This window comes from Balaenoptera physalus (genome assembly GCF_965194825.1).
Source record: "Balaenoptera physalus genome assembly, chromosome: 1".
In the NCBI taxonomy this organism is placed as follows: Eukaryota; Metazoa; Chordata; class Mammalia; order Artiodactyla; family Balaenopteridae; genus Balaenoptera; species Balaenoptera physalus.
This window is the reverse complement of record NC_138882.1, coordinates 98,426,117-98,442,497: the sequence shown is the minus strand read 5'-3', so window position 1 is coordinate 98,442,497 and position 16,381 is coordinate 98,426,117. Positions and strand designations below refer to the sequence as shown.

At 45.4% G+C, this 16,381-nt stretch overlaps 1 protein-coding gene and 1 pseudogene across 2 annotated transcripts in view; one reads left to right on the top strand and one right to left on the bottom strand.

The window, feature by feature from the left end:
• LOC309645959 (proteasome subunit alpha type-3 pseudogene) overlaps window positions 1–16,381 on the top strand; it is a 452,949-nt pseudogene that overhangs the window by 189,885 nt on the left and 246,683 nt on the right. The window lies entirely within an intron of this gene.
• ADORA3 (adenosine A3 receptor) lies at window positions 6,653–15,523 on the bottom strand. Its single transcript, XM_082431737.1, has 2 exons — window positions 9,484–15,523; window positions 6,653–7,777 (listed from the first exon to the last, which is right to left on the bottom strand). The coding sequence occupies exons 1-2, from the start codon at window positions 9,864–9,866 to the stop codon at window positions 7,171–7,173; spliced, it is 990 nt and encodes a 329-aa protein (XP_082287863.1). The 5' UTR covers window positions 9,867–15,523; the 3' UTR covers window positions 6,653–7,170.

Here is a 16,381-nt window from a genome sequence, read left to right as displayed (position 1 = left end):
CTCTCTCTTCTCCTTCTGGGACCCCTATAATGCGAATGTTGTTGCGTTTAATGTTGTCCCAGAGGTCTCTTAGGCTGTCTTCATTTCTTTTCATTCTTTTTTCTTTAGTCTGTCCCGCAGCAGTGAATTCCACCATTCTGTCTTCCAGGTCACTTATCCGTTCTTCTGCCTCAGTTATTCTGCTATTGATTCCTTCTAGTGTAGTTTTCATTTCAGTTATTGTATTGGTCATCTCTGTTTGTTTGTTCTTTAATTCTTCCAGGTCTTTGTTAACCATTTCTTGCATCTTCTCAATCTTTGCCTCCATTCTTATTCCAAGGTCCTGGATCATCTTCACTACCATTATTCTGAATTCTTTCTCTGGAAGGTTGCCTATCTCCACTTCATTTAGTTGTTTTTCTGGGTTTTTTTCTTGTTCCTTCATCTGGTACATAGCCCTCTGCCTTTTCATCTTGTCTATCTTTCTGTAACTGTGGTTTTTGGTCCACAGGCTGCAGTATTGTAGTTTTTCTTGCTTCTGCTGTCTGCCCTCTGGTGGTTGAGGCTATCTAAGAGGCTTGATGGGAGGCTCTGGTCGATCATATGGTTTTTATCCTTCAATTTATTACTATGGTGTATCACATTGATTGATTTGTGTATATTGAAGAATCCTTGCATCCCTGGGATAAACCCCACTTGATCGTGGTGCATGATCCTTTTAATGTGTTGTTGGATTCTGTTTGCTAGTATTTTGTTGAGGATTTTTGCATGTATATCCATCAGTGATATTGGTCTGTAATTTTCTTTTTTTGTAGTATCTTTGTCTGGTTTTGGTATCAGGGTGATGGTGGCCTCATAGAATGAGTTTTGGAGTGTTCCTTCCTCTGTAATTTTTTGGAAGAGTTTGAGAAGGATGGGTGTTAGCTCTTCTCTAAATGTTTGATAGAATTCACCTGTGAAGCCAGCTGATCCTGGACTTTTGTTCGTTGGAAGATTTTTAATCACAGTTTCAATTTCATTATTTGTGATTGGTCTGTTCATATTTTCTGTTTCTTCCTGGTTCGGTCGTGGAAGGTTATACCTTTCTAAGAATTTGTCCAGTTCTTCCAGGTTGTCCATTTTATTGGCATAGAGTTGCTTGTAGTAGTCTCTTAGAATGCTTTGTATTTCTGCAGTGTCTGTTGTGACTTCTCCTTTTTCATTTCTAATTTTATTGAATTGAGTTATCTCCCTGTTTTTCTTGATGAGCCTGGCTAATGGTTTATCAATTTTGTTTATCTTCTCAAAGAACCAGCTTTTACTTTTATTGATCTTTGCTATTGCTTTCTTTGTTTCTATTTCATTTATTTCTGCTCTGATCTTTATGATTTCTTTCCTTCTGCTAACTTTGGGTTTTGTTTGTTCTTCTTTCTCTAGTTCCTTTAGGTGTAAGGTTAGATTGTTTACTTGAAATTTTTCTTATTTCTTGAGGTAAGCTTGTATAGCTATAAGCTTCCCTCTTAGAACAGCTTTTGCTGTATCCCATAGGTTTTGGATCGTCGTGTTTTCATTGTCATTTGTCTCTAGGTATTTTTTGATTTCCTCTTGGATTTCTTCAGTTATCTCTTGGTTATTTAGTAACGTATTGTTTAGCCTCCATGTGTTTTTGTTTTTTATGTTTTTTTCCCTGTAATTGATTTCTAATCTCATAGCGTTCTGGTCAGAAAAGATGCTTGATATGATTTCAATTTTCTTAAATTTACTGAGGCTTGATTTGTGACCCAAGATGTGATCTATCCTGGAGAATGTTCCGTGCACACTTGAGAAGAAAGTGTAATCTGCTGTTTTTGGATGGAATGTCCTATAAATATCAATTAAATCTATCTGGTCTAGTGTGTCATTTAAAGCTTGTGTTTCCTTATTTATTGTCATTTTGGATGATCTGTCCATTGGTGTAATTGAGGTGTTAAAGTCCCCTACTATTATTGTGTTACTGTCGATTTTCTCTTTTATAGCTGTTAGCAGTTGCCTTATGTATTGAGGTGCTCCTATGTTGGGGGCATATATATTTATAATTGTTATAGATTCTTCTTGGATTGATCCCTTGATCATTATGTAGTGTCCTTCCTTGTCTCTTGTAACATTCTTTATTTTAAAGTCTATTTTATCTGACATGAGTATAGCTATTCCAGCTTTCTTTTGATTTCAATTTGCATGGAATATCTTTTTCCATCCCCTCACTTTCAGTCTGTATGTGTCCCTAGGTCTGAATTGGGTCTGTTGTAGACAGCATATATATGGGCCTTGTTTTTGTATCCATTCAGCAAGCCTGTGTCTTTTGGTTGGAGCATTTAATCCATTCACATTTAAGGTAATTAACGATATGTATGTTCCCATGACCATCTTCTTAATTGTTTTGGGTTTGTTTTTGTAGGTCCTTTTCTTCTCTTGTGTCTCCCACTTAGAGATGTTCCTTTAGCATTTGTTGTAGAGCTGTTTTGGTGGTGCTGAATTCTCTTAGCTTTTGCTTGTCTGTAAAGCTTTTGATTTCTCCATCGCATCTGAATGAGATCCTTGCCGGGTAGAGTAATCTTGGTTGTAGGTTCTTCCCTTTCATCACTTTAAGTATATTATGCTACTCCCTTCTGGCTTGTAGAGTTTCTGCTGAGAAGTCAGCTGTTAACCTTATGGGAGTTCCCTTGTACGTTATTTGTCATTTTTCCCTTGCTGCTTTCAATTAATTTTTCTTTGTCTTGAATTTTTGCCAATTTGATTACTCTGTGTCTCGGCATGTTTCTCCTTGGGTTTATCTTGTATGGGAGTCGCTGTGCTTCCTGGACTTGGGTGGCTATTTCCTTTCCCATGTTAGGGAAGTTTTCAACTATAATCTCTTCAAATATTTCCTCTGGTCCTTTCTCTCTCTCTTCTCCTTCTGGGACCCCTATAATGCGAATGTTGTTGTGTTTAATGTTGTCCCAGAGGTCTCTTAGGCTGTCTTCATTTCTTTTCATTCTTTTTTCTTTATTCTGTTTCACAGCAGTGAATTCCACCATTGTGTCTTCCTGGTCACTTATCTGTTCTTCTGCCTCAGTTATTCTGTTATTTTTTTTTTTTAAGTAATCCCTATTGCTGAGAAAGCTGCATGTAAAACAAACACTCAGCATTGCTCAGAGATGGCACACCGTGAAACTGAAGAAAGTACCGACAGAAGGAGATTATGCACAGATATCAGGAAAATGCCCAAGACCTGAAAAAGTAACATTCTAAAGCAAATGACAGGCTCAGAGTTACAGAGATTAAACAGGTGTGTCTATTTGCGTTCTGAGTATTATCTGGTGTTATTAATTCTGTTGCTCCCTCTTAAGGGTAGAATTAATTTTCACTCTACTTGATGTGTAAATAAAAAGGTAAATGGGTAATAAGGATAAACCAAGTTTTTAAAATATCTTTTAGAACTACAAACTAAAATGTTTACAGATGAAATAATTTGATGTGCAAAATTTCAAGATAATCAGGGTAAGGCAAGTTGGTGGGGTCATTAATGAAACAAGGTTGGCTGTAAGTTGATCATTATTAAAGCAGGATAATAGGTATATGAACCTTCGTTATTCTAATCTCTCCACTTTTGTGTGTTTGAAATTTTTCATAATAAAAAGTAAAAAGCAAAAAACAAACAAAACAAAACTTTGACACAGGTGTTACTAGTCTCCCATTTTACAGATGAGAAAAATTGAGGCTCAGTTTAAGTAACTGCTAAATTTAAGTTCACACAGCTAGTACAGCCGCCATGAGCTGATGCTAAATCTGGAAGAAAACATTGTTCTTTCCATCGCTCAATTCTGCTTCCCCAATAGTAAAAATATCGCAACACTGTAGAGAACTTTAGAGTTGAGATTTTACATTATGCCAGTCATCCGAGTGGTTGGGGCAAGATGCAGCCTAATTTTTCTCATTCCCATTGTACCCAGTATAGTATCTAAGGGCAGAGTTTCTCTAGAAAACGTGAATTTAGTTGTAAGAAACTGAAGATACAAACGGACCATGACCAGACCATATATAAAAATAGAACTCTGGTCCACTACCAGCCCAGGAAACCAGCCCCTTATCTATAGTAACTGGCCCAGGAAGCCAGACTGATATAAACCAGACTTATAGGAAGTCAGACCATTATTCCTAGTAACAATCCAGAAAGCCAAACAATAATCCCTGTAACAATTGGCCCTGAATGGCCAGGACTTGATGAATAACTGACAGCTTCCCTAATTTTTGTCCTGCTTCCGTCTAGGAACCAACCAGAGAAAGTCAAATATACCCCCTAACCCATCACACAGGATGCCCCACTTCTAATCGGCCTGCCTACAGCCTCCCCAGGCCAACGGTCTCCAGTCAGGGTGCCCCTGAAGCCTTCTTTTTTCCACTATAAAAGTATCCCGTTCTTCTGCCTGCCTTTAAGTCTCTGCCAAAAAGCAAGGGGCAGTGGCTGACTCCTTTGCTATAGAAAGCTCAGAATAAATAGGGTTTGTTTGTTCTCATTTGGTTGGTCTTCACTTATTTCTATTGTTGATTTGATTTTAAAAATTGAGTAAATAAGCCCAGCTACTCAGCATCTACCTTTGTTCCAGCGAATCTGTATGGAGGAGGAAGAAGGAAGCAAACCTCAGTTTTGTCTGGGTGGTCTTTTTACCTTATTCCTTTAAAATGAAAGCCCAACAGCCACCTTTGACAATGTTTAGCTGAAGGGAGCTAGCCAGGAGACAGACTCAGGGAAACTCCAGTGACATTAATCTCTAAACCTGAAACCAGGGTAGATCTCGTCACTTCCAGCCCAACTCCCCACCAGTGAGTCTTGGTTCATCTTTTTTGAGTTCACGCCAAAAGACATTTCACTGTAAGGGCCTCTTCTGGGCTGGTGGAGCCCCTTAGCTCAAGAGATTCTCATTGACTCCCAAGCCCCCAAAATACAACTTCTTACAAGCCTTCAGTGGGTTTGCTAAGCAGTGACTGTCAGAAAGGAAAAGAGAGCGAAGTAGGGGAGGAGGAGAAAGGGAGAAAAAAAAAGTTTTTCTGAAACTCAGGAGCTACAGCTTGTCTGATGACACCAAATGACTCAGGACAGACCGCTGTTTTCTTGTGAGGCAAGCGGTCCCTTTAAATCAAGGTTCCTAAAAGGGCACATGCCAAATGTTGCTATAGAAACTGGGTTAGAGGCCAAGAACCAACCAGCACTTCCCTCAAGTCTCCAACTGGGCAAAGGTGAGTCCTGGGCAGAACAGTGTGCCAGGAGCACCCAATGCCCCAGAGTAGACCCAGGGCCTCATCCTGGAGGGGCATTTTAACTAAACACAAAAATTAATTTGGGGGAAAATGCTGAAATCAAAAGAGGGGATACCATTACGAAAAAATTGGAGGTGGGGGAGGCCTGTCTTTTGAAAGAAAAAAGATCCCCCAAAATGTTGATGGGGAATTTGTCAGGACAAAAGTCCCCTCCCATGTCCAGGGACCCCTAGGAATGGGGGGCGGGGTGCGTTGCAGTCCTCTGCCTCTAACATAAGATTGTGAATGGCGTCAGGAAGTGGGTGGGCGGGGTGACGCACTCGGTTTGGCATTAGTAGAAAATGCTATGTGCGGGTTTTTCAACATCCCACATAGTGTTGATTATTCCTGGGCTGACAAGAGAAGACATGAGGACATTTCCCTGAAGTGAAATGTTAACAAGATAAATAGGGTTATCAGGTTCTGGTCTAAGATTAGGGTCAGGATAACCTTTCAAGATTGGCTAAGAACTAATAAGAAAAACATTTTCAGTACACTTATCCTCTTTGATGTGGTTTAACTGAAATCCCCATCCTGCTACTCTCATCAAGTTAATATATTTATTGTCTTGGGAGTGAGAGTCCACAGCTGCAAGTTTGGATAGCCCAATCAGAGATGCCACCTCGAACTTCCAGAGCCACACTCAATGCCCGAATGACTTGACTAGAACGCCATCCCTGTCTGGTGTCCCAATTGGCAACAGCAGTTAAGGCAAAAAACCCAGCAGTCCTTGAGTATACAAATCATAGTTTGTACCCATGATTCTGTTAATTGTACATAAGGTGAACTTAAGAGTTTGGACTTTGTAGAAATTACAAGTCACTCTGCATGTCTAGGGATAGGTAGCAAGAATCTTGGGTTCTCCCATAAAGCAGGACTGCCTTGAAATCCTGGCTCTCATACTTGTTAACTGTGTGATTGTGGACAAGTTACTTAAAACCTCTGTGCCTCAGTTTTCTCTTCTGCAAAATAGAGATGGTAATAATGGTGGTACCTAAAAGACTGTCAGGACCAAAAGAGAGAATGCATGCAAAATAGTACATAGAAAGTGCTCAACAAATAATAACTATCTGGTGTCTCTTTTTGCCCCACTCCCGCTATTCCTATTAAATAATAAAATACCAGAGGAGATGATTAAGACTCAGCTCTAAGAATTATTTCTTCTCTAACACTTGATGAATGGTTCATAAAGTTGACAAATGCTCTGATCAGCCCTGGAAAAAGGAGCAGGGTGTTCTGGGGCCAGGGGTGAGGGTCCTAGAATTTACATAGGCAAACATGCCACATGGCATCAGGTAGAAGCAGGCTGAGTGCCAGGAGCAGCCAGCTGGGTCTTCAAGCTCCAAGTGACCCTGGCCCTCGGCAAAGAGCTACACAACAATTAGTTATTATCTTTTATTTACTCAAATACATTTACAGGTGAATCTAGCAAGTTAAGTCCCTCTTAAACTCAGTTCACTCCTTGCATTCCATCCATCCTCCAGGCATCTGCTGAGAGCAGGGTTCTCTGCTTAATTCCATAATGGAGTAGAACTGAGTCACCATTATGTACACGTCCAGCCCAGTTGGGACCCTTTGGTCAGTAAGTCAATGAGGCATCCTTCAGATTCCATGACTTCTGTTTGGGAAGGAGGAACACAGGCAGTAGTAACAATAGAACATTTTCCTCAAGTCAGACACCCAGAAAATTGAATTAGAAAAGAAGGACAAGAAAAAAATTGAATTAGAGAAAGAGGGTAGTAGGGAAGATACAATTGGAGGCAGCCAGCCAAATGCTTCCCACATCACTGGAAGGAATCAAACATGTGAGAGCCCATGGCCCAGGTGGATAGGCCCTCAAGTGTTTGTCCATGCTGAATCTGAAGGTCAATGGGACGGAGAGTCATCTTTCATGGATAGCTACTCAGAAGTCTGCTCAGTGCTTGAGTCCAAGGAATTAGAGGGCTGGCAGATCACATAGGCTTTGAGGATCAAGAGATAGGTTTCCTTGAACTTCTTTATTTTATAAGCATAGACGATAGGGTTCATCATGGAGTTAGCATGGGACAGCAGGATGCCCAAGTACAGCACAACCTGTGGTACTTCACCATTAAAGTAGATGATACAATTGATGACGGATAAAGGCAGCCAGGACAAAGCAAACAAGAAAAGAACCAGAAACAGAGACTTGGCTGTCTTGAACTCCCGTCCGTAAAATGCACCTGTCTCTTTGGAGTTAGAAAAGTTCTGATTGAGTTTGTTCCGGATGACATAGAAGATGTCAAGGTAGATGGCACACATGACAACCAGGGGAATGAAAATCCAAGTGAAGAAGCTGAAGTAGACCATGTAGTCCATCCTCATGACGGAACGGAATTGGCAGGAAAGGAAGGTGAGATTTTTGTGGTACTCTGAGTTCAGTTTCACGTTCCAGCCAAACATGGGAGTCAATCCCACCAGGAATGACACCAGCCAGCAAAGGCCCAGAGCCAACCATATTCTTCTTTGAGTGGTGACCCTCTTGTATCTGTTTGAATTGAAGAGAGTTGGTGAGTTCACAGCAGGAATTGCTAATGGGTGGGGGGAGTTGGAGCTGGAGGGTGTTGGTATTCTATGGTGATTTCAGCTAAACTCTACTGGATATGAAGACAAGATGAGCAGACAATGATTAGAGAAAACTCCAGCAAAGTTCTCTGGGAACTTTTCTAAAGAAGTACAACCTCCAAAGCAGCAGGAGTACGTTGCCTAGAGTCAGGGGCTTGCGTACCCCATTCACAGTTCCATTTCCAGCCCAAGAATTCTTCAGTCCCTGGGAGGTAAGAGTTATCAATCAAAGTCTCCTGGGATTGCCTTACCTGGGGAGAAATAATCTGCTCAAAGCATGTTTGCCTGCTGTGCTCTGCACTGGTTTTTTTGTTTGTTTGTTTTGTTTTTTGGCTGTTGTGCTGCTGTCCATAAATTAGACTCTGCCTGTCCCACACTTACCCCCTACCTGTGTCTGCCCCTGCTTCTCTATTTGCACCACACTTGGGGTTTGAGTTAGACTCCACTCTCATGGAGTTGCAAAAGTCATGTTGAAGTGCTTCCAGGACCTTAAAAGACTCATCCAATCAAAAGTCACCATTTCTCCTTAAACCATTCTTCCTGGCAACATTCTACACAGGCTATAAGAAGGAAGCAGATTTTGTTAAGTACTGGCTATGTACTCAGTAGACTTTCTCTCAATAAAATCTCATGATAAACTGGAGATATTTTTATGACAATATCCATTTCATTGATGGTAATGGTGAAAATCATAGTAGTTACAGCTACCATTTACTGAGCACAGACTGTGTGCTGGGTATTTTTCTAAGAGCTTTACGTGTATTAACTCATTTGATCTTATGGGGAAGGTGCAATTATCATCCCCATTTTATAGGTGAAAAAAATGAAACAGACAAGTTAAGCAACTTGTAGAAGCTAAAAGTGTTGGAGCTAAAATGGAATGGAGGTGAATCTGAGTTCAGAGCATCTTAACACTATGATGGGGAACTGAGACGCAGAAAGCTAAATAACTTGCCCAAGATCAGACCTCAAGATCTGGGATTTGAACCCAGGCTCGTTTGTATCAAAAGTTGTCTGTAGCTCCCTCACCATGCTCTTTCCCCAAGAGAAGAGAGGAGCAACAAGATACCAATGTAATTCAGGACACCTGGGGAATTAGATTTCTTCATTTGGCAGTCTGTTCTGTTCACATGGTCACATGAAAAGTTGTTACTACTTTCTGCAATGGAGAACTTTTTTGGTCCCCTTCTCAACATGGAAGAGGAAGCAAAATTAAAATAACTTTAAAATAGCCTACATTTGCAAAGAAGAGAAACATCAGTTTACCTCCTTCTTTTCTCTCTGCTTATGTTATCATCTAGTATGTTTCTATCATTTCTAAAAGTCAAGAGCATTTTTCACTAATTAAAGATGCATCGAATTTTTATCATCTTTAGCCCTCCAGGGTATTGAGCATATACTCCTGTAGTCAGTGGGGAGGGATTGGAGTGTTCCTCTGTTTCTAGTTCCCAAGTCTCTCCTCATCGTTGTTAAACCCTTCACACACCAAATGGTGAAGAGAACCTCTTTCAAGCTAAGAGGCCAATTTGGATTTGTTTCCACTCAAAAAGTGTGAGATCTGGAGGTTTTAGCCCCATTTCCCAGGCACCTCTATCACTGCCCCACACCACCCCTCTCCAAGCAAGTTACCTGACCGTGAGCTTGACCCGCAGGTATCGGTCCACGGCAATGGCTAGCAAGGACATGATGGAGGCATGGGTGAAGATCAGCAGCAGGCAGGTCATGAGAAGGCAGCTATAAAAGTGGATTGTGACACCCAGGCTGATGACAATGGCCAAAGGCATGACCAGCACCCCAACAGCAATGTCAGCCAGGGCTAGGGAGACAATGAAATAGAAGGTGGTGTTCTGCAGGCTGGGGTTCAGTTTGACCACCCAGATGACCAGCACATTGCCGACTATGGCGCAGAGCCCAATGAGAATCTCCACAGTGATGTAGGTAGCATTGGCCAAGGACACGGCAGTGCTGTTGACAGGCATCTTGCTTTCCAAGTGGAGCCTCCCAGGTGACATGTGTGCCAACAAGATCCGTGTGGACAAGTCAGCCTAGCTCTTGCCAGACATCTTGCCAGAGGTCCAGGTGCAGCAGCCACAATCCAGAACTCACAACTCGCCCATTCCTTCTCTTCTCTGGTGGAACCCCCTCTCCCCCTCTCCTTAGAGACAGTCCATTACAGGGCCATCACTTTCAGCCCCAATGCAGGCCGTACACCCCTGGGCTCCCAGAAGACTGGAGAACAGTTCTACGTGGGCTGAAAGTGAAAATGATGCTGCTCTTAGTTCCCCTGCCCCTGGAGGGCTACTAAAGCTCCATCAAGATAAACAATGTTCTTCAGTGGTGTTTCAGGAAGTGAGATAGGCCAAGAGGAAGCACAGAGCCAGGAACACTCAGCAAGAAGATGGAAAGAATGGGGGCTGGGTGGGGGCATGTTCATGGCATGGAGAAGACTCAGCATTCATTTACTCAGGGACTAGATAAGAATGTCACTCTGGGTGAGAGAGGAGCTGGGAACACTGACTACGTAATATTCTGGCTTTCTGCTAGCTTATCAGAAAGATCGTGCAATGAGGAGGCAAACAGAACACACAGAAGAGAAAGAAATAGACTTTGGTGGCAGGCTCCTAAACTTAGCCAGAATGTACTCTTTCTAAAGAGTACATGCCATAGACTGACTGTGTCCCCCCAAAACTCATAGGTTGAATTCTGACCCTCAAGTCAAAGTAGTTGGAGGTGGGGGCTTTAGGAGGTTATTAGGTCATGAGGGTGGAGCCCTCATGAATGGGATTAGTGTCCTTATAAGAGAGACCCCACAGAGCTCCCTTGCCCCTTCCACCATCTATGTACCGGGAAGTTGGCTCTCACCAGACACAGGTTCTACCAATGCCTTGATCTTGGACTTCCCAGCCTCCAGAACTGTGGGAAATAAATCTCTCTTGTTTCTAAGTCACTTAGTCTTTGGTATTCAGTTATATCAGCCCAAAGGGACTAAGACAGCGCATAACAGTAAGGACTGAGAATTCGGTCACATGAGTTGACTCTGCTGCGGCATAGCTGGACCCAGCCTTTGTATCAAACATTTTTTGCCAAAGAGACAAACTAAGATTCCCTGTTCAGATGAGCAAAACTTCAGCACCTCCCGTAAGCATCACATCTGCTGACCCTCATCTTCCCTTCTCAGCCCACACACCCACCATGCCCTCACACTAGCAACCAGCCTGTGTCAAATCTGTTTGAGGGACAACGGGATGACCAGCCATGCAGAAAGGAGGGAAAGGGCAACATGTACACATGATCACACAGCATACCTCCTGCCCTCCGGCCCCAAGCCCCACCCCTACCCTGCAGGAACAGCCATCTATCTGAAAATCAGACCCTCTCCCTGAAGTTGCTCACCTGGGAACTCCTGGGAATCAGACACTTGAATGCAATTTTTATTTGGAGTCCACCTGGTTCAGGTGTTTCTCAGTGCCGCCCAAAAGGGGTTATTTAGAGAGACAGCAAAAGGAACAGTTGGACCTAAGCCCACACTGTGGATTGAAGGGTTGATAATACTTACTTCTAAGCACCAATCTCTGTAGAGCCAAAAAATAAAATTCGACGATCACAGGAGTGCTGTTCTGGTGTTTACTAACAAGCACCTCTCACTGGGGCACTGGCGAGATGCCTCAGCATGGGGCCTGCCAGGGTCTTCTTTAGTTGTTCTGCTTCGGCACCATCCGTCGACACCCCTACCCCCCCACTCCCCACCCCTGCCGCATCCCAAGTCTGTCTGGTGTACCTTGCTCATCTCTGCTAGACTTGCTCAGGGAGCTGAGCCAACTCCCCAGACATTAAGAGGCAGTCCTCTCCAACTGCATTTCTGTCGCTCCAGCATTTTCCAGTGTTAGCCGTGCCCACATCCTTGCACTTTGGGAACATGAAAGTTGTCACCAGCCTCCAACGTGACCTCTCATAAATGTCTTTACTGCAACTGCTCTCTTTATCTCTGCTCGGGAGAAGGAAGACATAGAGAGCGATTTCTAGGAGGTTGCGTGCAACCAAAACAAGTCCTTCTCGCTATAAAGCAGTTGTTGAATCTTGGTAACTCACTGCCAACAATGTACCCCGGCTCCCAACACTCAGCCACCTAGTAGCACCAAAACCTTATGTGAGAGAAAGACCCTCTGGGGTAGGGATGAGTCGTGTTGCCTGGCGGTGGTGATGGTGTAGCTAAGGAACATTTTTCCTGGAGTGTTTGGTAACCCTGGGTCCGCCTGGGGTGGCCGAGGACAGAGCGAGTGGGCTCATGGCAGAGTGGGGCACAGACAGCTGCTCTGTGTCTGGGAGCTGGGCAGACAGTGGACAGTTCCTGCCTTTAAAGAAAAAAGCCTGTGGCCCTTGTGCAGCTGTGGGCCAGAAGCTCGGGGGAGGGAGAAGGAGGTGGAGGCCAGGGAAAGTCCCTGAACCACAGATCCATCCTACCGGAAGTGAGCCGAGCTGTTAGGGATGGAAGTGACAGCTGGAGCTGGAAACCTTACTGGTGTATGTTTTCAGATTCCAGCCTATTTCCCCTCCTTTAAGACCCAGGTGAGTCCTTCCAGAATCAGCCCATCTCATCTGGGTTAGAGAAACTAAGTAGAAGGGTTTTGCTCCAGGACCGGTCACAAGGGCAGCGTGGTGGGGACAAGGTAGCCTGTGAGACCGTAACACACAGGAACAAGGAGAGACAGGGGACACACTTGGGGCCACCGACCCAGCCACCTCTCCCCAGCCCCTCCCCAGGAATTGTTCCCAGAATCCTCTGCACAAACCTGGGGCATTTCCTCTCCATGAATAAAGGAAGCCCTTCCTTTATATTTTCTGAGTAGACAGAGCCCATCGATACTCAGGGGGCTGATCTGAGGGGTGAGTAGGAAGGCTTTCACAGCCACTTAGCATTTTGGCGTAAGATGGGGCCCTGAGTGTCCTTTTCATTCTAGACCGAACACCAAAGGGCAGTCAGGGAAAGAGGACAGAGAAACCAGGATGAATTGTCCCCTTTCCCCATCCCCCGTCCACAGCCACTCTTAGTCAGGGAACTGCCCTCATCACCTCTGAGCCCTCTAACCCAGCCCCAGGTGCAAGTCCCTCTACAGCCTCCATGTTGCCCCCACAATCAAGTCCAGACTCCTTGGAATGGCGTTGGAGACTCTCTGTGTTGGGGTCTCCCAGCCCCTGCAGTCTCCTGTTGCCTGGTCCATCAGGAAACCATAAGTGCCACTGGGCCACGTGTCCCGGGGCTCAGAGTGAGCTCTTTCACTTCCTCTCCCCTACGCACGTGCTCCTTTCTGGCTAGGAAAGCCCTTCTCCTGTGCATCCACCCAGAAAACAAGCACTTTTCCTTCTAGACACTTCTCAAACAGAACCTTGAAGAAAAATTTGCAGACCCCACCCGCCCCTGTCCCATGCTGGGTTTATATAATCCCTCCCCTGTTATTCTTTGAGCTCCTGGAAGGCAGAGATCTCCCCTTTTCATTTCTGCATTTCTATCCCCTACCACAATGCCTGGCAGCTACTAGGTGCTCAGGATGTTGACAAATGAATGAGTAGGAACCTCAGTGAACCAGGGGCATAAACTTAGCACTGGGAATAGAATACCAATCAGCTAGGACCTGTGAAGCACTTTCCATTATACCAGCTGCTGTGTTGAGCATTTTATACATCTGATCTCCTTCGATTCTCTCTGATGAAATAGATACTGTCATTACTGTTGAGGCTCAGAAGGGTTAAGTAACTTGCCCCCCAGGGTGCAGAGCTAGGAAGTGGCAGAGCTGGCATTCAAACCCAGGCTCCTGGCTTCAGTAAATGCATAAGCAAGTGAACAGGTTTTCACAAATACAAGGTGTCCCTGGATTTGATGTTGCCACATTATCAACTAGAGGTTCTAAACCCAAGTCTGGAAAAGAAAGTGGCGACCAAGACTATGGGAACAAAACACAATTATAACCTAGGTCCAGCACCAACTCTGAGCGAGGAAGAGATGGAGGCACCAGAGAGACACTTGTACGAGCAGACCTCAAGAAGGGCTTGGGCCCCAAGGGGAGCTCTGTACCAGAAAGAAAACCTTTTGTTGGACCAAGGTGCCCCCCACACAAAAAATTTAATAATAAAATAAATTATAAGTGAAACATGGCTCAGCAGATTTTCCCATCTAAAAGAAAGCCCATGTCTGTTTAGGTTCTACTGAAAAAACCTGAAAATCTGGAGGAGGGAAGGGTCTGGGAGGAACCATGAGCCTGAATCAGAGAAAAAGCAACTGGAGTCCTAGGGAAAGGCCTCTCGCGTCCCAAACCCTGGCCTGGAGCCACCGTGGGCTGAGGCAACTGGACTCAGATCAACCGCAAGGCCGCAACCTGGCCCTTGGGTTTCTGCTTAGTAGCCTAAGAGCCTGGCCAGAGATGGTTCATCTGATCCTTTGCAGCTTCTCAGAAAAGCCTGGGAAATCCCAGCACCCAGCCTGCAGTAACAACAAGAGGCAGTGTTAGCAGGGGCCCAAGGAAAGGACTCTGCAGCCCCAGAACCGGTGCAGGTGGCTGCTGAGACAGGATGTCAGGCAGGCGGAAGGTGCTGGCTTCTGCCAGGGGGCTGGCTCTCACTGACTCGACTGCTGCCTGCAGAGTTGCACAAAATCATTTTGCTCACTTCCTCTTGGCCCCATCGCCACTTCCCCAAAGATTTATATTTTTATAGAACTTGATGCTTGCTAGCCAGCAGCAGAGGCTTAGAAAGAACAAGTGATCAGAGTCACTCCAGGACCGTGGTCTGCTCTCACTCCCCCTCTGCCAGCCCCCCTTCCTTCTCTGCCTCTCAGTCAAGCCAGAGGGAGGAGGCTGGGCTGATCTGGAGCCACTGTCCCCAGGGGGCTTCCTACTAGGACTTCAGCTGTGACCAAGGAGCCAGGGACTCCCTATAGCCTGAGTTCAGGAGAGACTCATTAGAGCCAGTGTGATGGGGGAGGAGAGAGGTCACGGTTCCTTCACTCTGAGCAACAGGAAATCCTGCCCAGCCAAGGGGAACTGTTCGTGGCACCTACGCCCCACCCACCAGACCCTCCACCCACACTGAGTGTGTCAGAAGGCCTCTGAGCTCTAGTGGAGAATGCAGAGAAGGGTTCAGCTAACTCTATTTGTTCCAGGTTCTAGGCACTTAGGAAGTGAGGAGGTGCTCCAACTACCGGAGTCATAGCGGGTAAGAGGCTTTTATTCCTGTGTCCCTGTGGGGGCGCTATGTGCAGCAGTGACCACCAGGTGGCAGCACATTTCCACTGCCACTCAGGGTGCAGGCTGAGCAAGAAAATCCCTGAGAATTTAGCAGCACAGCCTTGGAGCACCACCTAGCCAGCCCCCTCAGATCGCACAGAAAAGGAAAGAGAGAATTAAGGGGAAGGGAGACACAGAGAGATTGCCATCTGCCTAAATTCAATCCAATCCCAAAGAATATTCCTGGGCAGTACCAAATTCCATCCTCTTGACTCAAGGGGCTGAGAAGCAGTTTCTCCTTTCAAACCCGTGAGTGTTCCAGTAAAAACAATATTTGGTGTTCTTCATAGCGTGCAAAACTCCTCACACGGTCCACGTCAGTAAGTAAACACAACAACCCCGCAAGGTAGGTATCATTCGTCTCATCTCCCAGCAGAAGAAACTGAGGCAGAGAGACAGAGGGATCTACTCAAGGTCGCCCATCTGGTCAGAGGCAGTGTGAAGATGGAGCCATCTCTGGCCTCCTTGACTCGGGGGGCGGGGGGGACAGAAACCCCCCGCGGAGGTCCCACCGGGATGTTTCGCTCCCTATGCCTATGTCACCAGGCCCTCCCTCGGTGCCTGCCAATCTCTGACCTGTCCTCTCCCTTCTATGGGCACAGGTCCCACTGGTCCATTTTCCCGGCCTTTGCTGGAGTGCTTCCTGTCTTTTGGTGCACATGAGTTCTCAAACCACCTTGGGTCTCTTCGCAATCCAGCCTCCTCTTCATCACAGCCCCAGGCTTCTGACCACCCATGCTGGGTATCTCCACAGTCCCCAGGGTGGCCAACTGTACACCCTGCTCTCGATCCCCACGCCCTTTGTCTATAAACACCAGAAGGTGTAGGAATGAACTCCGGATAGAGCAACTGCTGATGCTAAATGTTGCCAGCAGGACCATGGCCCGGGCCCTACTTTTTACCTTCTACCTAACAAATGTGATGACACTCCCGCAGGGATTGGGTGGGAACGCCCCTGTTTTGAGGACATATGTGTCTTCCCCTCCTACTCCACAAGGCCTCTCATGTTTATGATCATGAGAGCTGCATGACTGGATGCCAAGCAACCTGTGCCAGGCACTCTGCCAGGGGTTGTACACACATCATTCACAAGTCTACAGCAACCCTGCAAGTGAGTATTATTAGATCCATTTCACAGATGAGGAAACTAAGGCATGGTAGCCAGTGAATGACTTGCTCTGGGCAACACAGCCAGTAAATGGCAGAACTGGGCCCAAACCCCAGTCTGTCTTGCCTTCAAAGCCCTGGCT

Bases quoted from the DNA above. Each gene is read 5' to 3' on its own strand.
- ADORA3 (XM_082431737.1), bottom strand. From the start codon at position 9,866: ATGTCACCTGGGAGGCTCCACTTGGAAAGCAAGATGCCTGTCAACAGC. The intron at 7,778-9,483 runs GTAACTTGCTTG...CAATTCAAACAG, and splicing joins CGGGTCAAGCTCACGGTCAG to ATACAAGAGGGTCACCACTC.